The sequence below is a fragment of the Brachyistius frenatus genome, unplaced genomic scaffold, assembly GCF_029030835.1.
Source record: "Brachyistius frenatus isolate BFR_SWC_R1_liver_20210118 unplaced genomic scaffold, ASM2903083v1 Contig_395, whole genome shotgun sequence".
In the NCBI taxonomy this organism is placed as follows: domain Eukaryota; kingdom Metazoa; phylum Chordata; class Actinopteri; family Embiotocidae; genus Brachyistius; species Brachyistius frenatus.
The window spans coordinates 29,134-50,000 of NW_027210994.1; the positions used below are offsets into that span (position 1 = coordinate 29,134).

Here is a 20,867-nt window from a genome sequence, read left to right on the forward strand (position 1 = left end):
CTCACCTGAACACCTGAACTCACCTGAACTCACCTGAACACACCTTCACCTGAACACCTGAACTCACCTGAACTCACCTGAACACACCTGAACTCACCTGAACACACCTGAACTCACCTGAACTCACCTGAACACACCTTCATCTGAACACCTGAACTCACCTGAACACACCTGAACACACCTTCATCTGAACACCTGAACTCACCTGAACACACCTGAACTCACCTGAACACACCTGAACACACCTGAACTCACCTGAACTCACCTGAACACACCTTCATCTGAACACCTGAACTCACCTGAACTCACCTGAACACACCTTCATCTGAACACCTGAACTCACCTGAACTCACCTGAGGACTGTTAATAACGAAACGTTCAGAATGAAACTGAAAAAAATAAAAACGTCACCAGCAGCAGTGTTTTTGGTACATTGACTGTATTTTTTTTTGTTTTATTCCAAACGTGTGTCTATATATCGAACATCAGAGGGCGACGCCCCCCTACAGTCACCGCACACGTCAATATCAATAATCAATAATCATAATGAGAACAATAAGAATAACATCAGTCTGTCGACGGTGTCCTGCTGAACGGCTGCTGCTACAAATCTGAGGGAGGAAACTGAGGACACACACACACACACACACACACACACACACACACACACACACACACACACACACACACACACACACACACACACACACACACACACACACACACACACACACACACAAACAAACAGGAACCTCATCAACGCATCGTTTCATTGGTTGCCATGGCAACCAGGCCACATAACACAATCTCATGTGGATATGGGCGACACTTGAACTTCCGAATGACCGCGACGTCGCCATGACAACAGTTTGAATAAAAAAGAAAAGAATAAGAAGAATAAGAAGCGACACTCAGCTCGGACACGCCGACAGGAAGGAAGTTACAATCACAAATTTATTTATTTTTCTTTTCCAGTTTTGCCCTCCGAGTTCATGGGAAAGTGTGTGTGTGTGTGTGTGTGTGTGTGTGTGTGTGTGTGTGTGTGTGTGTGTGTGTGTGTGTGTGTGTGTGTGTGTGTGTGTGTGTGTGTGTGTGTGAGACTCACCGAGTGTACGCAGGACTGTACTGAGGTAGTTCTTCACCTCTCACAGGCTGTTTGAAGATAATTTAGGTGTTCGAGAACGTTTCCTCCAAAACTGGAACCTCAGTTAAGTTCTGCAGCCGGGCTGTTTCACAAATCTCTAAAAGCCGCGTTTATAAAAGTGTTCGTAGCTTCAGGTCTGTAAAATGGTTCCGATCCAGAAGTGTCTTCAGCTGCAATACCAGCGAGTGCCACTAGAGGTCGGCTCCAAAAAGCCTCCGGCTCCATAGACTCCCATTCAACTTCTCTCATCAAATCCAAAGTGAATAAAATGTGTCCATCAGTTATCTCGGTGTTGTTAGCTAAAGTCACTCCTTCTTCTTAGTTTTCTGGAGGTCCATCTGAAAATAATCCCTCATTCATTAGAAAAGAAGATTCAAGAAGACCTGTTTTGGGGGGCGTGTCTGTTTGATTGACAGGCCTGTGGTGCAGTCAGGTTACAGCTATCGGTGGGCGGGACGTAGTATCGTCAGGTTTCCAATCAGATCGGTCAGATCCACCTGAACTCACCTGAGCATGACTGGAACAGTTAGCCTGAATTCGTCTGGACCTCCGAATGTCGTACGTTAACTAACCTACCTGGTGATGTCACGGTCACAGGAACCGTACCTGATTGGTTCGATCAGACCAAGCTAGGAACCACGTCCTGACTCCAAAATGGTCAAACTACCCTTTTAAGAAAATCTCTGGTTTCTGATTGGCTGGCTGCTGTTAAAACTTTCAACTTCCTGTCTATAAGAACATACCGACTTCCTGTCGGGTCGTACCTTCACCTGTCGGAGGAGAACTACCTCAGCACAGAGCGCCACGCTCCAGGTGAGCAGCACTGCTTCGTGGGTCACAGCGCCGCCAGCAGGAGGCGCTACGAACAGCGACAGCGTTGTCGAGAGCTACATCCTCCACAGACGTCCAGACGAGAGACAGAAGACCGGACAACTGTACAGCTGCTCCGCCCACTGATGAGCTCCGCCCCCTCCTCGCCAGGCGTGCGATGATTGACTGAGGCGGGAGGTGGAGGACCGACCCCCCCGGGGACGGTGTTCAGGCGTCCACTTCCTGTTTGGCCACTGGTACGATCCTCCAGCCGAGCCGTCGTTTTAATGAGCGACCCTGCAAATGGGTCAAAATGGTTTCTCCCATCCACCCCTGCTGATAGGCTGTTTGGACTGATCCAAGCTGTGTTGTGGGGGGGGGGAGAGGGTCAAAGGTCAAAGCTCTGAGAGTTTGAATTCATGACCTTTGACCCCTCTGACAGCGTCCTGCCGCTCAGTCGTGCCCCCCCAGCAGGTCCGTCGGCGGGTGCGTCGGGGTCTTGGCGGGGGGCAGCGGCCGCGGCGGCGGCGGCGGTTTGTTGGCGGCCAGCCGCGGGCTCCCCGCCCCCCCGTCGCTCTCGGCTCTGTCCGTGGGAATCGGGGGGGGCGGCGGAGGGAGGCGGGGCAGCGACATGGAGCCGAGGTGGTAGTGGAGGTGGTGGTGGGGGTTGTGACGGTGGTGGAGGCCCGGCGTCGCCACGGAGGGCGGGACCCGGGAGCAGGAGGAGGCGGAGGAGGACGAGGAGGGCGGGGGGGGAGGGGTGAGGGCGGCGGGCCGCAGGCTCTGGATCCGTCGACACTCCTGACAGATGCGCACGTGGCTGCAGCTCGGCAGGAAGCTGCGCGGCGGAGCGGGCGGAGCCACCAGGGCCGACACGGGGGGAGGCGGGGGGGGCGTACTGGTGGTGGCGTTGGCGCCGAGCGGGTCCTCCAGGAGCCTCTGCGGCCCCGGGCCCAGATCAGGACCCCCGCCCAAACCGCCCAGCCCGCCCGTCAGCGGGCCGGCGCCGCTGTACAGTTTGCCGTTGCTGAGACGCATCTCACGGACCAGGCGGATGGGGCGGGGCCCCGCCAGAGCCAGGCGGGACGGGTGGCGTAGGACTCCGCCCCCCGTACTGGTCAGAGGCCGCCGCCGCCGAGAGCGTGAACTCTTCTTACAGGAGACGGCGTTTCGAAACTCCGTCAGCATCTCCTGACAGACGGAGACCTGAGAGACAGAAGACAAGCGGACAAGATGAAGGACGAAGAGTTTTTACAGGACGGGTTTCAGTCCACAACATTGTTTAAGTCCCTCCGGGATGTCACAGCTTTAGTTTTGTGATTGTTTTGATCTGAAATGTTTGATTTTGAGGGTTTTTCTTAAAAATTATGACGGAATTTGTGGCATTTTAAGTGATTTTTATTTTTGGCATAAAATTGCGGAAATTAGAAAATGTTCAGATTTTTTTTTAACCACCTCGATGATAAAGCTGTGTGCCGACTTCCTGTAACGATAGTCACAGAAATATTTTAGTTTGAATGTTTTTTTATGTATTTATTGAAATTAGAGAATCAACATGAGAGAAAAAGAGTCTAAAACTGACGCATCTTTATGCTTTAATACTTTCAGCAGAGTTTCTGTTCACGACAGTTTTTAACGTAAAAATTGTGTGAAGATTATAAAAATCACAGTTTCTTGGAGGCTGTTTTTTTTTTAAAGCTTTGCTGAATCTCTAATATGTTCTCTCCTGCAACTCAATATTAAATGAAAGAAATTAACATTTCATCAAACTGTCATTTTCACAAATTTCTTTGCGGAAGAGAATCACGGGAATTTTTGCAAAATTGCAGCAAATATGGTGGAATTTTTTAAAAATTGTTTCTGCAATTTTTACCACAAAAAAAACTGCACAAACTATATCACAACATTTGATCACAACAATCACAAAAAACTGCAAAATGCAAACGTCCCGTTTCCTCTTTCAGACTGTCGATGCCCGACATGGACTGTAGGTGGCGGTATTGTGCCGAACAATAAATGCATTCAACAGAAGAAGAGAGAAAAACAAATCGTGTAAACACTAAGTTCAAGTTGAGTTCAACCACCGTTTTAGCACTTTTGTTAGAATTAAATTGTTTTGTGGTAAATTTAATAAAAAAAAAAAAAAAAAGGTGTGCTGCCCCCTGGTGGTCAAAATAATCAGTTAACGCAGGTTAATGCATTTTAAACATTTAAATTCACACACACACATGCAGGCGGACGACCTACTGAGGTGTGCCCGAGGCCGGGGGCGGGGCAGGAGGAGGACGAGGGAGGATGAAGAGGAGGAGGTGGAGGATGAAGGTTTACCTCGTCCGTCTCGGCGGTGCGGCGCGTCGACCACACGAACTCCATAATGGCCACGAAGACGGCGATGATGAGGCCGCAGATGAGGACAACGAAGATCCCGCCAATGTTCTCCATGCCGAGACCTGAGAGACGCGGCGACGAAGAGCGACATCGCAGTCATTTATTCTTCAGTTACAGTTAAACTGACGACCTGCAGCGCCCCCTGCTGCCTGGAGGCCGCCGACACCGACAGTCGGTTTTCATCTGAAGCAAGCTGCTCCTGAACTAAAACTAAAGTTTACATCAAAACAGCTCTCAGATTTAATAACAACTTATCAGCTACAAACTGAAACCAATAAAAATCAAGTTGTGTAATTAGGTACGAATTTTGAGGAATTTGTATTTTACTTGAGTTTTTCCATTTTTTACGAAACTTTACAATTTTACTTTGCGACATTTTGTCTGACAGATTTAGTTATTTTTCAGATTACGCATTTTCATCCACTTCCTGTCCGGTGAGAAAAAAAGGATCTTCAAGTACGTCCATTTAAAAAAAAACAACAACAATCCTGGTAAACTGAAAAAAAACTGATTTTCAAAAATAAAGACGGATTCGCTGGGAAATGTTGTTTTCTGAGTTGGTTGACTTTGTTCTTCTTAAAAAACAGAAACAAAACAAACAGATGGGGATCTGGTGTTAAATCAAGCTTAAATAATTTACTTATTAAATATATAATAAAATGTGTAAAATAAAAATGTTTATTAATTCTGACAGAATATTAAAATAAAAACATTGAAAACATAAAACACTGACAGGGCATTTATTTTTTACTTTTCATACTTTAAAAGAATAAACTGAGTTTTTTTTTTATAACAGTATTTACTTTTACTTAATTAAGTTCAGTAAATATCACATACTTTAAGACTTTTACTTTTTTACTTAAGTTAGCATACGAGCATGCTAACGACTCCAACGTCATTTATCTTTGTCTGTCGGGAAAAATATTCACAATTTAGTGTTAATAAATTATTTAAACATTTTAAAATGATTCGTTTTCAGTGTGTTATTTGTAACTGACCTCCAACTTCATTACAACAGCTAGTTTTACACAGACGACTAAAAGGCTTTTAATTTGAAGGATTTTTCCAGACAGCAGCTTTCTGTCTTAGTGGGGAACGTCACACACACACACACACACACACACACACACACACACACACACACACACACACACACACACACACACACACACACACACACACACACACACACACACACACACACACACACACACACACACACACACACACACACACACACACACACACACACACACACACACACACACACACACACACACACACACACACACACACACACACACACACACACACACACACACACACACACACACACACACACACACACACACACACACACACACACACACACACACACACACACACACACACACACACACACACACACACACACACACACACACACACACACACACACACACACACACACACACACACACACACACACACACACACACACACACACACACACACACACACACACACACACACACACACACACACACACACACACACACACACACACACACACACACACACACACACACACACACACACACACACACACACACACACACACACACACACACACACACACACACACACACACACACACACACACACACACACACACACACACACACACACACACACACACTGTCTTAATTGGATCCTAACGGCCTGATTTTCACACACATTCGGTCTTGTTTACGTCACTTCAGAGGACATCACATTGACTTAAACTTAAACTAAATTTAAACTAAACTGTAATCTGATGTTAGACGAACCTCAAACTGAGTCTTTACTTGGAAAATGTCATGATTTATGTTCCGGAAACCTCCATTTTGTCTCCGATAGGGAAGTTGTGTCCAAATAATGTGAGTGTGTCCCCACAACGCCAGTAAAACAAGCACACACACACACCCCGATCCAGACTGGCCCTGTTGGCGTGGCGACGTGTCTTTTGTTTCTGCTCTGGGAAGAAGAAGTCTGAACGGCGGATCAATACTCCGACAGGACTCCACTTCTTCATTATGATGGACTGACGGCGGCGAGACAGTCGATGTCGAGACACGAAGAGGACAAAAGACGAGCCGGTCAACAAAGGAAATGTTCGGTCGTTAAAATCGATGAGACAAAAAAACAGGTTTCCTGTTTTTAATGTCCTGAAAACAAAGTCAGACGGAAGACGAAAAAAAAGATGGAAAATAACTTGTTATTAAAAACTATTGATTGTTTTGTTTTTTTGCTCAACAAGTATTCGGAGGAAGTGGTGAGAAGTTTTGTTCATAACTTCCTGTCGGTCTGAGGAACATCTGGATCAACCAAGCCGTGTCATTTCAGAATAACATTCATTCAAATAATTTACCGTCACAACATTGAGTAACTTCTCAAAGTCGATCGAGAACTGTGACCCCACGTAGAGAATAAAAACGTGGTTGCCGTGACGCCCACCTTTGGCCCGGTGGTCCTCCTCTTTGGGACATTGTCCTCCTTCCCACCAGCGGCGCTTCAGGATCTCCAGACGGTTGTTCTCCTGCATCTGTAAGATCCCCAAAGTGATCTCGTCTCTGTACGGAGAGCCTGGAGGAGGAGAAGGAGGAGGAGGAGGGGGAGGAGGAGGAGGAGCAGGAGGAGGAGGAAGAGGAGGAAGAGGAGGAGCAGGAGGAGGAGGAAGAGGAGGAGGAGGAGCAGGAGGAGGAGGAAGAGGAGGAGGAAGAGGAGGAGGAGGAGGAAGAGGAGGAGGTGGAAGATGAGGAGGAGGAGGAGCAGGAGGAGGAGCAGGAAGAGGAGGAGGAGAATAGGAGGAGGAGGAGGAGGAGGAGGAGGAAGAGGAGGAGAGTCCTTCGTCATCAAATATGAGAAGATTCAGATGTAAGAAGAGGATTTATGAAGGTTTTGCTGGATGTTGTAATAAAATCAATATTATATTCAGTGTTTCTTCTTGAAGGCAACAATCAGATTTGAAGCATCGTCTGTTGTCACGGCAACAACTTTGTGTTCCACCAGAATCTGATTTATTCAACAAATTCCTTCAAAGTCTTTCGGATGGACTTTGGACTCGGTTTGAACTGGTTCTGGGCTCGGTTTAAACTGGTTCTGGGCTCGGTTTGAACTGGTTCTGGACTTGGTTTAAACTGGTTCTGGACTTGGTTTGAACTGGTTCTGGACTCGGTTTAAACTGGTTCTGGACTCGGTTTAAACTGGTTCTGGACTCGGTTTGAACTGGTTCTGGACTCGGTTTGAACTGGTTCTGGGCTCGGTTTGAACTGGTTCTGGACTCGGTTTGAACTGGTTCTGGGCTCGGTTTGAACTGGTTCTGGACTCGGTTTGAACTGGTTCTCCGTCCGTCTTCTTGACTCCGTCAAAAAGTGACTGTGAGACGGACGGCTGCGTTTCAAGGTGAAAGATAATGGAAGACAAAGCGCCGCCGCCGTTTGGATCCTTCATGTTTGAAAGATCCGGGAGGATTCATCCTTTTCTCTTCCCACTTTGCTTCTTGAGGAAATCAAACTTCCCTGTGAAGTCAAATATTTTCTCTGGTAAGTTTCCGAGAGACAGATTCACTTCAGGTCGAGTTTTTTTTTTTTTAAACGAAATGAACTCTTCTTTTTTTCTTTCAGTTCTTCTTCCTCTTCCTGTTTCCAATCTTCACTGGTTGGATCGTGTTATTCGATTGGGTCGAGAGTTTTTCTTCCAAACGGTAACGACGTGGGTTTCTGTAAACAACGTGAATAGGCTTCCCTCTTGTGGACGGGCGGGTGTATTACACGGCATGGTAGGTAGGTAGGTAGGTAGGTATTTACTTTATTAATCCCCGAGGGGAAATTTTTTCTCTACAGCAGCATACATATAGAAGCAATAAGATAATAATAGAAATAATAGAATAAAATACTAGAATACAATAATAGAAAAGCAATAAAATAGCAGTAAATAGCAGTAAGAAATATAAATATAAAATATAAAATGCACAGTTTATACAGTACAGTATATATCTATATATATTATATACAAACAAACCAAGAAACACAGTCAACAGTGTTATTGTACTGTGATGGATTTTGCCAGAGGTGAGTTATTGTAAAGTCTTATTGCAGTGGGCAGGAATGATCTCCTGTATCAGGAATGATCTCCTGTATCTGGAATGATCTCCTGTATCAGGAATGATCTCCTGTATCAGGAATGATCTCCTGTATCTGGAATGATCTCCTGTATCAGGAATGATCTCCTGTATCAGGAATGATCTCCTGTATCTGGAATGATCTCCTGTATCAGGAATGATCTCCTGTATCAGGAATGATCTCCTGTATCTGGAATGATCTCCTGTATCAGGAATGATCTCCTGTATCTGGAATGATCTCCTGTATCTGGAATGATCTCCTGTATCTGGAATCTCCTGTATCTGGAATGATCTCCTGTATCTGGAATGATCTCCTGTATCTGGAATGATCTCCTGTATCTGGAATGATCTCCTGTATCAGGAATGATCTCCTGTATCTGGAATGATCTCCTGTATCAGGAATGATCTCCTGTATCAGGAATGATCTCCTGTATCAGGAATGATCTCCTGTATCTGGAATGATCTCCTCCTGTATCTGTATCAGGAATGATCTCCTGTATCAGGAATGATCTCCTGTATCTGGAATGATCTCCTGTATCAGGAATGATCTCCTGTATCTGGAATGATCTCCTGTATCTGGAATGATCTCCTGTATCTGGAATGATCTCCTGTATCTGGAATGAGGAATGATCTCCTGTATCAGGAATGATCTCCTGTATCAGGAATGATCTCCTGTATCTGGAATGATCTCCTGTATCTGGAATGATCTCCTGTATCTGGAATGATCTCCTGTATCAGGAATGATCTCCTGTATCTGGAATGATATCCTGTATCTGGAATGATCTCCTGTATCAGGAATGATCTCCTGTATCAGGAATGTTCTCCTGTATCAGGAATGATCTCCTGTATCAGGAATGATCTCCTGTATCTGGAATGATCTCCTGTATCTGGAATGATATCCTGTATCTGGAATGATCTCCTGTATCTGGAATGATCTCCTGTATCTGGAATGATCTCCTGTATCTGGAATGATCTCCTGTATCAGGAATGATCTCCTGTATCTGGAATGATCTCCTGTATCTGGAATGATCTCCTGTATCAGGAATGATATCCTGTATCTGGAATGATCTCCTGTATCTGGAATGATCTCCTGTATCTGGAATGATCTCCTGTATCAGGAATGATCTCCTGTATCAGGAATGATCTCCTGTATCTGGAATGATATCCTGTATCTGGAATGATCTCCTGTATCAGGAATGATCTCCTGTATCAGGAATGTTCTCCTGTATCAGGAATGATCTCCTGTATCAGGAATGATCTCCTGTATCTGGAATGATCTCCTGTATCTGGAATGATATCCTGTATCTGGAATGATATCCTGTATCTGGAATGATCTCCTGTATCTGGAATGATCTCCTGTATCTGGAATGATCTCCTGTATCAGGAATGATCTCCTGTATCTGGAATGATCTCCTGTATCTGGAATGATCTCCTGTATCAGGAATGATCTCCTGTATCTGGAATGATCTCCTGTATCTGGAATGATCTCCTGTATCTGGAATGATCTCCTGTATCTGTCGTTGTGACCCATGTGGTCCACACAGCACATCCCAGTCCGTGGACTCAAAGCAGTCCTGCAGGGCGTCTTCAGCCTCCTGTGTCCACCTCCTCACAGTCCTGGTGGACACAGGCTGCCTCTGCACCAGGGGGACATACTTTGGTGTCAGCAGGACCAGGTTGTGGTCTGATCTACCAAGGGGGGGGAAGGGCAGTAGTACTGTATGCATCCATGACATTAGCATACAGTAAGTCCAGAGTTTTATTGTTCCTTGTGGGGCAGTTCACATACTGGTGAACAGTTGGCAGGACTTTATCCAGACTGGTTAAAGTCTCCAGTAACTAACAAAAATGCACCGGGATGCTGAGTCTGCAGTTTGGACACAGTGGAGTGGATGGTGTCCACTGCTGCCTCTACGTCAGCTGATGGAGGAATGTACACAGCGATAACGATGGCGGACGTGAACTCCCTCGGTAAATAGTAAGGGCGCATCCCCACGGCTAGAAGTTCAATGTCCGGGCTACAGAAACGTTCCTTCACACACACGTGGTCGGGATTACACCACCTCTCGTTCACATAGACTGCAATCCCTCCACCTTTCTTCTTGCCACTCTGAACAACGTCTCCGTCCCCCCGAACAGTCCTGAAGCCGGTACGGCCGCGCTGTGGTCCGGGAGATGTGAGTGCAGCCATGTCTCGGTGAAACACATGATGCTGCACTCCCGGTACTCCCTCTGGGTCTTTACCAGCGCCGAGCTCGTCCGTCTTGTTGTCCAATGACCTCACGTTCCCCGTTAAGATCTCCGGTACCGATGGTTTATATTTCCTCCTTTCCGCCTTCAGCTTAGCTCCGGCTCTGCAACCCCGACGTCTTCTCCGAAGTTCAACGGGGATCTCAGGCCTCGCTCCGGGCAGCAGCACTAGAGGGCTACTCAGCGCGATCAGCTGATCATGAGAGTAAACAATAACAATGGCCCCAACCAGAAACATGGAAAAATTACGGTCCATTACGGTCCGTTAACTGAACACACGAGAGAAAGAAAAAACAAAACAACTACGAAGAGGAGAAAGGCTTAAAAAAATACTAATAACAACACACTCAGGGAGGAGCTGCTGCAACAGGCTGCCGCTAGCAAGGCGCCATCTTGGCATGCCAGATTGTGTGATGTCACAGCTGCTGTGATGAACTGGAGGATTCATAACGTTCACAAATCAACGATGACATCACTGATGGTCGCTGACATCACTGATGGTTGCTGATTGGTTTTGCTGCTGTTGGATTTTCTCACCTTGAGGGAGGCTAGCAGTTACCCCCTGTTTCCAGTCTTTGTGCTAAGCTAAGCTAAGCAGCTTCTTTATTTTTTTTACAAACAGGTTTAATTCTGGACCAGAAATAGAGATAGTATGTTTATGAAGGCGAGTCATTGGACCAATCAGAGAGGACCTGGCTCTACTCACCCAGCGGCATGCCGATACCGTATCCTTTGGTGTCCAGCAGCCCTCCGATCTGCGTCAGGTTGCAGTTGAGGCTGCGGTAGTACTCGTTCATGGTGCTCTCCATCAGGAAGGCGTACTTGGAGTTGAGGACGCGAGCGATGCCTTCTTCAGTACTCTTCACAAACACACTGGGCTGCTTGGAGTACATGTAGTTCCACATCCGCTGGTACGTCTGGTACCGAGAGTTCTGGAGGAGGAGACACACACACACACACACACACACACACACACACACACACACACACACACACACACACACACACACACACACACACACACACACACACACACACACACACACACACACACACACACACACACACACACACACACACACACACATATACACACACACACACACACACACACACATATACACACACACACACACACACACACACACACACACACACACACACACACACACACACACACACACACACACACACACACACACACACACACACACACACACACCGCGATTGGCTGTTTCAGCATCAATCAGCTGGTCCCTAACATGACGTAAGGACCAATCATGTGCCGAGCGTCCCTCATGCTGATCCGATCTAGTTCACATCTTTTTTCTTGTTCACTTCGTGTTTATCGATGCGGTAAAAGTCCGACGAGGATAAATCTGTGTTTTTGTTTCCGGTGGGGAGATCTGAACCAGCAGAGTTCGTCTGAACTTCATCTACGTTGGTTGCTACGGAAACAGCAGGCGTAAATACTCGGTGGGGACTACTTTCGGTTCAGGACTTTTTAACTGGTTCTTGACTGGTTTTTGAGTTGGTTTTAAACCCAGTTCAGACTTCTTTTAGACGGACCTTGTACTGCTTTTAGAAAGGTTTTAGAAAGGCTTTAAAAGGTTTTTTGAAAGGTTTTAGAAATGTTTTAGAATGTTTTAAGAGGTTTTAAAAGGATCTAAAATGTTAAATGTTTTAGAAGGTTTTAAAATGTTTTAAAATATTTTAGAAATGTTATAGAAGGTTTTAAAAGGTTTCAAAAGGCTTTAAAAGGTTTTAAAAGGTTTTAGAAATGTTTTAAAAGGTTTTAAAAGGTTTTAAAAGGATCTCAAATGTTTTAAAATGTTTTAGAAGGCTTTAAAAGGTTTTAAAAGGTTTTAGAAGGTTTCAAAAGGCTTTAAAAAGCTTTAAAAGGTTTGACAAGGTTTTAGAAATGTTTTAGAATGTTTTAAAAGGTTTCAAAAGTCTTTAAAAGGCTTTAAAAGGTTTTTTAAAAGGTTTTAGAAATGTTTTAAAAGGTTTTAGAAATGTTTTAGAAGGTTTTAAAAGGCTTTAAAAGGCTTTAAAAGGTTTTAGAAATGTTTTAGAAGGTTTTAAAAGGCTTTAAAAGGCTTTAAAAGGTTTTAAAAGGTTTTAGAAATGTTTTAAAAGGTTTTAGAAATGTTTTAGAAGGTTTTAGAAATGTTTTATAAGGTTTTAGAAATGTTTTAGAAGGTTTTAAAAGGATCTAAAATATTTTAAAATGTTTTAAAATGTTTTAAAAGGTTTTAAAAGGTTTTAGAAGGTTTTAAAATGTTTTAGAAGGTTTTAAAAACCTTTAAAAGGTTTTAAAAGGTTTGGAACTGATGTTCGACAGATTTTGGACTTGGTTCTGGACTAGTTTTAAACTCGCTAACTCGTTATTAGAAATAAAATGTGTGTCTCACCATGAAGAAGGTCATGGTGGATCCTCCATGGATGGTGCCGTACTGGATGTTGGTCTGGTCAGCCAGGTCGTCGGGGGACTCGATGGGCACCTCCATCCGCTGCACGGTGAGGAACGCCGCCAGGTTGGCGGTGTAGGAGGAGATAATGATGAGGGTGAACGCCCACCTGAAGGAGCAGAAGAAGAAGAGCTTTAACCCCCAACAAACTCTCGTTGCGAGCTCAGAGCCAGATGGAGGACACGGCGGGGGGGCGTCGGGAGGTTTCTGGTAAAAATCCTCAACCTAAACATGAAGTCGGGCTGCGGCGGAGACGACAGGACGTGAATCTGTCTCCACGCTACGAGACGCTCTCCAGAAAACACTCACGAGTATTTATTCTGAGTGCCAGACGAGGCAGAGAGCCGGCAGAGAGGATGATGACGGACCTCCTCCGGTCCCTCCGGTGTCCCGACCATCTGCCCGGCGGCAGCAACTGGGACTGAGGGGAGTGGGAGTGGACGGGGGAGCGGGGGAGGGGGGTAGTTTACTGAGGAACTATATAACTGTACCAACTGTACACTCCTATGAAAAGGCAAAAGTCATGCAATTTAAAATCCAGAGGGCAGAGGAGCAGAACTAAAAACGAGGAGAGAAGCTGCCATCATCATCATCATCATCGTCGTCATCATCATTTTCACATGAGTCTCTTTACCATCTGTTCACCTTCAGCTAATGTGAGGAGGAGGGGGTGGGGGGCGGGAGGCGGGAGGGGGGTAGAGTGATGATTTTACAAATGAGACAAGAGACTGCGACGTTTACACGACTGTTTGTTTGTTCGTTTGTTTGTCTGTCTGTTTATTTATTTGTTTGTTTGTTTGATCTGCCCTCCAGCAGGAGGTCAGATCAGAGCAGGATTTCCTGGCCGACAAAACGTGATGAGGGGGCGGAGCTTCACCGTCCGAGACAAGGTCAGGAGACAAGGTCAGGAGACACCAGGTGTTTTTTCTTTTTGTCTTTAGTGTAATTACCTGTTTGTTCGCTTAGCTGCTTGTTAGCTGCTTGTTAGCTGCTTGTTAGCTTTCTTAGCTGCTTGTTAGCGGTGTGTTAACTTGAGTTTAGCTGTTTTTTGGTGAAATTAACTGCAAACCACGTGAACAGTGGCGCCATGGCAACAGGGTTCTCCAACATGAACCCCGTTCCCCCGTGGTACGAACCAGACTCCGCTGACGCAGCGCGTGGACAGAGCCCTCGGCATGATCTCGGAGCCCTGCTGCATGAAGCCTCCGATGGGGAACCACAGGCTGTTCCCCAGCGTGTACTGGTTCTCCAGGATGTCCCGCCGCTCCCGCAGACACGGGTGAGGGTTGTACCACTCGTAGGGGCTCAGCCTGGGAGGGGGAGGGTGATGGGGGGGGGGGGGGTGTCGGAGGAGGGGGGGAAAGGGGGGTCAAAACAGATGTTTATTGGTCAGACTGAGCTCAACTTTATTCTCAACATTTAAATTTCGTATTTACAACATTTTGACTTTCTCCTCGACATTTAAACTTTACTTTTAACAGTTAAACTTTGTTCTCTTTCAGGTTTCTCACCAGGTGAGTTACGTCCCTGTGAACTCGGTGTTCCTGGTCGTGAAGTGAAGATAAAATAAAAGACGCGCTCTGAGAGGCGGTTTGTTACCTGGCGGCGAGGAAGAGGACGCAGCTGACGGCGAGATACGCCAACAACATGAAGAGCCAGACGGCCGGAGAGAACGGGTCCAGGAAGGAGAAGTAACCGGGTTTACGACCCTGAAACACACACACACACACACACACACACACACACACACACACACACACACACACACACACACACACACATCAGGATAAAATCTGTCTGCAGCCCGAGGGCCCTTTAAAAGGTCAATGCAGCCTCTCTCTGTGTGTGTGTGTGTGTGTGTGTGTGTGTGTGTGTGTGTGTGTGTGTGTGTGTGTGTGTGTGTGTGTGTGTGTGTGTGTGTGTGTGTGTGTGTGTGTGTGTGTGTGTGTGTGTGTGTTCCCCAGCAGCTGGGTGTTTAGTGTATTGAAGTTACGGCGTCTCGGTTCAGATCCTGAACTTCCCTCCCGGTCGAGGCGACAGATCTCCGGCGGTTCGTCGGTATCGAGAGCGTAAATCGCCGCCGGCCGTTAGCGTCGGTGGAAACGATGCTCGCGGTCCGACTTAATCCTTAAATAAACACTTCAGCCTCGCCGCACATTAAACAGCTGACTGATCAATACGAGGATCGACCGTGGAGGACAGATGGTGGAGAGGAAGACGAGGAGCTGCCTTCAGGCGCCGTGGGTCGGCACGCTTCCGCCAGAAATATACGTTTTATTAACGCTTGTTGTTGTGGAGCTCCTGAAGCAGACGTCACTCCGTTCAAACACCTCTTTATTATTCACATTTTGGGGGAAATTGTTGTTTTTTCCAAGTTTTTCTAAAATTGCCTTCAACTGTTATTACAACGTGTTTGATGACACGTCCATCAAACACTCGCTGCAGGAAATCGGGATGTTGCAGCAGATTTTTACGCAAAAAAATAAAACTGTCGTCAATTGAAGTTCTGTTGAAAGTTTTACAACATAAAGTCGACTTTATGTTCATTTCCACCGTATTTGCTGCAATTTTGCTAATTTCCTGTGATTTCTTTCTGCAAAAAACTCTGCTGAAGGTATGACATCATAAAGTTACTCTTTCAAAATACAACTCTCTTTATTACCATAAATAAGCGATTTAAACCCACAATTTATGTAATTGAATGTGATTTTATTTTGACTTTCCTTCATGTCTGATGTTATGACGTTGATAAATGAAGTCATTTATCGGTACAGGTTTCCTCCTGAGTTAAAGTCATTAACTGGAGCTGTGACGTATATGTGAGAAGTTATTGAACATTAAATGGAGGAATTTAAATCCGGGTTAAAATAAAGAGCGTTAAATGACGTCCGACCGGTGAAAGCTGCTTCTGATGAGTTCCTGCGTCACTTCGTCCCAACAGGCCGGACGTCCCGACCAACCTGCAGCTTCTCACTCAACAACTCTCATGAGCGGCTTTTTAAATTTTTTTATGGCGAAGTTGTTGTGATTTAGATTTTCCCTACAAATCCTGCTTTCATGTTTAAAGACTCGGAGGAACGCGGAGGCGGCGGCTTCTTGCAGAGTTATTGTCAAGTCTTGCATCATGTCGTCAGGTCGAGTCGCTTCACAACGAATTCACACCGTCGCTTTTTAGCAGATTTCACTCAGCTGTAAATTTGAAATGTTTTTTTTTCTTCGACTGACCTCGACTGCTGCCAAAGACACTTCTACAAAATCCTGAAATAAGAGTCTGACTACGTGCAACTGTCACGCCTAGACAGCCCAAAGCGTGTCTATTTCACGCTTTGCCGTGCTACCGGGTGACCGAACTGTGGAATAAATCATTGATGCTCACTTTCTAAACAGACTTCTTAACACCTTGCAGAGTGTTTTTAAAACCTCTTTTAAAGCAGAGATGAACGTAAATATTTCCGATACCAGAACTGTATCTTTGAGGACTGATGAGTGGACAGAAAGGAAAACCAGCAACTATTGCAGGACTTTGATACCTTTTTATGAAACAAAATAAGAAAGCAGGTCTCAGTCGGACTCTCAGGAAGTCTCTGTTTTTAGATTCCGGTCAGCGGTCGTCTCTCGGAGGCTGAAGAACTCATATTTTCCCTGAAACTGAATCACTTCCTCTCCAAATAAAAGGAGAAGAACCGATCCTTCTGTCTGTCCTCGGCTTTATTAAATGTTTGGACTCGGTGACGCCGAAGAATCCAAACATGTAAAAGCAACTAAAAACAAAAAATGTACATGATCAGAAAAGTCCAAAACTACGACGACACAGAAACAGCTGATTAATGTTTTGTTTTTTAATCCGCTGACGGACGAACGGCCGCGGTGCCTTCAGGTGCCTCAAACCTGTTTTTCACGATTCGTCCAACCAAACGCTGAGTTTCAAGGTCACGTCTTCTCTGTGAAGGTCTCCCGTTGACCTCTGACCTCCTGGATGTGACTCAGTTCAGTTCAGTAAAAGAAGATCCAAAAAACTGAAACCAGATTCTTCTTACACTCCTTTCAGGCGCTCGAGTGGTTAAATCATAAAAAAAATAAAAAACAGTTGCTTGGCAACGACGACGTGGGTGGCGCCTAGAAGCCGCGGAGCTCTAACGCAACGCAGGAAAATGCATCTGACTGAAACGAGCTTTTAATAAATGTGAAACCAAAAATCGAGGTTGTGTTTCAAGCCGATACGCTTTCTGTTTCTAACTGGTGTTGAGAAACAAACCAGGAAAAGAGCAGGAAGTGGAGCAGGAAGTGGAGCGGTGAGCTCACCAGGTTCACCCGGTACAGGATGCTGATCCCCAGAGTCATGAAGGGTTTGGAGAAGTCGATGACCTTCTCCCGCTCCGAGGTGATGGTGAAGCCGGCGACCGCCAGGTCGGCTTTCTGCAGAGACACAAGAGACATGCTTTCAGTTGATGCTTGAGACTTTTCCTCTCAACTAAAAATATCCACGTCCATGTTTATTTTATTCATGAAAACTATAAATAAAACATTTTGTTGTTGTTTTGTTGTGAAAATGAACAAAAACTAAAGTAAAATGTGAACGATGGACGAACAGACAAACAAACTAAAGCAGATTTCTCCCTTTTAACTTTTCAGTAACTTTGATCTTTTTGTCTTATTCTGATTTCATCTAAACACTCGTGAGCATTAATATTTAACTTCTTTCCTCGTATAAAAACACTTTTCTCTGAGTTTTTCCAGCAGCGACTGACTGAAGTGTAGATTTAACCTTGTCGGTGAACACGGTGACGTGAAAGTTGAAGATAATCTCATTAACGAGTAGATCCACGACGGAGCGTCGAGCTGGACGCTCTTCATCAACACTTCATTCATTAACGAGGAGACGCTTGTTCAACGGATTTCACCCACTTTCATCAGGCTCAAGGAGGGCAATGGGTGTGTGTGTGTGTGTTTGTGTGTTCATGTGTTCATGTGTGTGTCTGGTGTGGTGTGTGTGTGTGTGCGTGTGTGTGTGTGTGTGTTCGTGCTGAGGGATCCAACAGTGTAATTGAAACAGTTTTGTATAATTAGTCGGAAAAAAGGCAGTTGATTAGCCTCTTAATGGCCTGCTTGTGTTTCCCATTTCCTCTTTCTGACACACACACACACACACACACACACACACACACACACACACACACACACACACACACACACACACACACACACACACACACACACACACACACACACACACACACACACACACACACACACATCAGCCACCATCACCATTGTGGTCATCATGCTCTCTTGTGGATCTAACTCTTCCTGACTGTCCGGTCTGTTCGGTCATGTCGCCCGTTGGTTTGTGTGTCGATTTCCAAACAATTTCCCCACTTTGAATTTTTTTTCTCACTTTCCCTAAATTTGTCTGAATTTACTGGAACCGCTTCACATTTAAATAATTCAGAAATTATTTAATGGTCCTCGTGTAATAAAAGGACAAAAGAGTAGAATAAATTTAACTCGAAAAACCAAACAACAGGCGTCACAGCGGTTCGGTGGATATCATGGTCGCATCACAGTGAAAAGGTTCTGGGTTTGAATCCCGGCCTTCCTGTGTGAGTCTGCAGGTTCTCTGTGTGCCTGCGTGGGTTCTCTCGGTTCTCCAGCTTCCTCCCACCATCCAGAAACATGAACCTCAGGTTAACTGGTGGTTCTACAAATGTCCCTGAGGTGTGAATGAGAGCGTGGACGGTCTTTGTTTCCGTCTGTCTCTGTGTCCCTGTGATGGACTGACCACCTGTCCAGGTGAACCCTGCCTTCACCCAAGGTGAGCTGGGATAGGCTCCGCCCCCCCGTGACCCCAGTCAGGATAAAGAGGGTGTAGATGATGGATGGGTGGAACCAAACAACAATGGATGACTGACAAATAGACACACACACACACACACACACACACACACACACACACACACACACACACACACACACACACACACACACACACACACACACACACACACACGTCTTTACTTCCTCTGCAGTTTTAATTAGACGACCTCCCTGAGACACTTGATGCTTCCTCAGTGTTTCTGCCGCTCTACGTAATTGGTCGAATCTCGCGTTGCAGTTAAGGGTGCCGTCGCTGTTGCCATAACGACTAATGCAGAACCGATGGTGGAGAAATCATCGAATGCTGCTCGTCAGTGTGTCAGTGTGAGATATTTTCTGTGTGGTCACATTTTATAATTGCTCTGAAACAACATTCAGCTCATCAGTTGCTTTTCATCAACGTCGTCGCCGGAGAATCAATCAGTTCTGTAACTATTGATCGAACTGAATAAAAGAAAAGAAAATTCACGTCATCAACCATCAGTGATGTCATCAACCATCAGTGATGTCATCATCCATCAGTGATGTCATCGTTGGTTTGTGAACGTTATGAATCCTCCAGTTCAGATTCTGTCCGTCACCATCTTTACTAGTTCGGAGCAGTTTGGAGCAGGAAGTGACCATATTTGGATGAGCTGGGGGAGGAGCCAGCGGTGGATCTGACTGATCTGATTGGAAACCTGACGATACCCTCCCTCCTCCCCCCACACACACACTCACACACTCACCCTGTTGATCAGCTCGCCCACCATCCCGGTCCAGCTCCCGTTGGGCTCCGGCGCTCCGTACTGCCCGTCGTCCACCAGCTTGATCCTGAAGGAGAACTTCAAGATGTCCGCCAGCTCACGCAGCATGTCCACGCAGAAGCCCTCGTACCGCTCGTTACCCTGGAAGTCCTGGTAGTTGGACTTCCGCATCACGTAGGGGTTTTCCTGTCCAGAGGGGAGGTGGGAATAAATAAACAAACAAACAAACAAACAAACAAATGTCCGGTTTCAGCAGAGGAGCGTGAAACCCGCCCGGTAACCATAACTAACGCCACGTCACCGGTTCGTTACCAGTATCGTGGTGACGATGAGCGTCTTGTTGGCCAGCGTCTCGGACGCGTTCAGGTCCAGCGAAGTGGAGTTCATGGCCAACGTGTTGTTGGAGTACCACGTGCCGATCTGAGGAAGACAGCAAGAGGCGGAGTCAGAGGCGGAGTCAGATAGAAGGAAAAACTAATGGATGGTTTAACTTTAAAAAGTCCGATTTTCAACCGGAAGTCTGACAGTCTGGTTACAACAAGTTTAAAGACAAACAGCTTGGCCTTGATTTGTCTTCGAATTTTCACCCCTCCGATATTACAATATGAATGCGGCAGCTTTTAGGTGTATTACCGCCTCCTTCAGATGGGAGGAACACACTACAACCAGGCGCCGGGAAAAAAACGGGAAAATAAGGACGAATGAAAGTCGCATGTACGAATAGATTTTGGAGATTAAAAGGAACATCGGTGCTCCGGACGCCAGCGATGAAGCTCACGCTTCAGGGAAGGTTACGAGCGTGAAACAGAAAGCGGATCCTTCTCGTGTCGGCTTCAAGGATTCGAAGGCTCCTAAATAGTTTCCTGCACAATTACAAAATCCTCTCACGCACAAAATAAATAAATAAAAGCTGGAAGAACCCGAAACAAATGTCTTTCGTGGAGCTCCAGGCAGATGAGAACGGTCTGAGTTATGGAAGCAGCTGCAGAATCGATGCTGAGATCAATGAGGGAGGATCCGACTCCTCCCGCCTCCTTCGCCGG

At 45.8% G+C, this 20,867-nt stretch overlaps 1 protein-coding gene across 3 annotated transcripts in view; it reads right to left on the minus strand.

Annotated features, from left to right (window-relative positions):
* Positions 1 to 404: 404 nt before the first annotated feature.
* LOC138636668 (glutamate receptor ionotropic, kainate 5-like) overlaps positions 405 to 20,867 on the minus strand; it is a 102,939-nt gene continuing 82,476 nt past the window's right edge. For 2 of the 3 annotated variants that reach the window (XM_069724796.1, XM_069724797.1), the window contains exons 11-20: positions 20,137 to 20,244; positions 19,807 to 20,010; positions 17,507 to 17,620; positions 14,804 to 14,913; positions 14,341 to 14,514; positions 13,148 to 13,313; positions 11,440 to 11,665; positions 6,818 to 6,946; positions 4,202 to 4,404; positions 405 to 3,160 (exon numbers count right to left, since the gene is read on the minus strand). In XM_069724796.1, coding sequence (XP_069580897.1) covers positions 2,408 to 3,160; positions 4,202 to 4,404; positions 6,818 to 6,946; positions 11,440 to 11,665; positions 13,148 to 13,313; positions 14,341 to 14,514; positions 14,804 to 14,913; positions 17,507 to 17,620; positions 19,807 to 20,010; positions 20,137 to 20,244 — 2,187 coding nt within the window. In that variant the 3' untranslated portion in view covers positions 405 to 2,407. The remainder of the gene's footprint in view (positions 3,161 to 4,201; positions 4,405 to 6,817; positions 6,947 to 11,439; positions 11,666 to 13,147; positions 13,314 to 14,340; positions 14,515 to 14,803; positions 14,914 to 17,506; positions 17,621 to 19,806; positions 20,011 to 20,136; positions 20,245 to 20,867) is intronic. The other variant, XM_069724798.1, reaches the window with a different exon arrangement.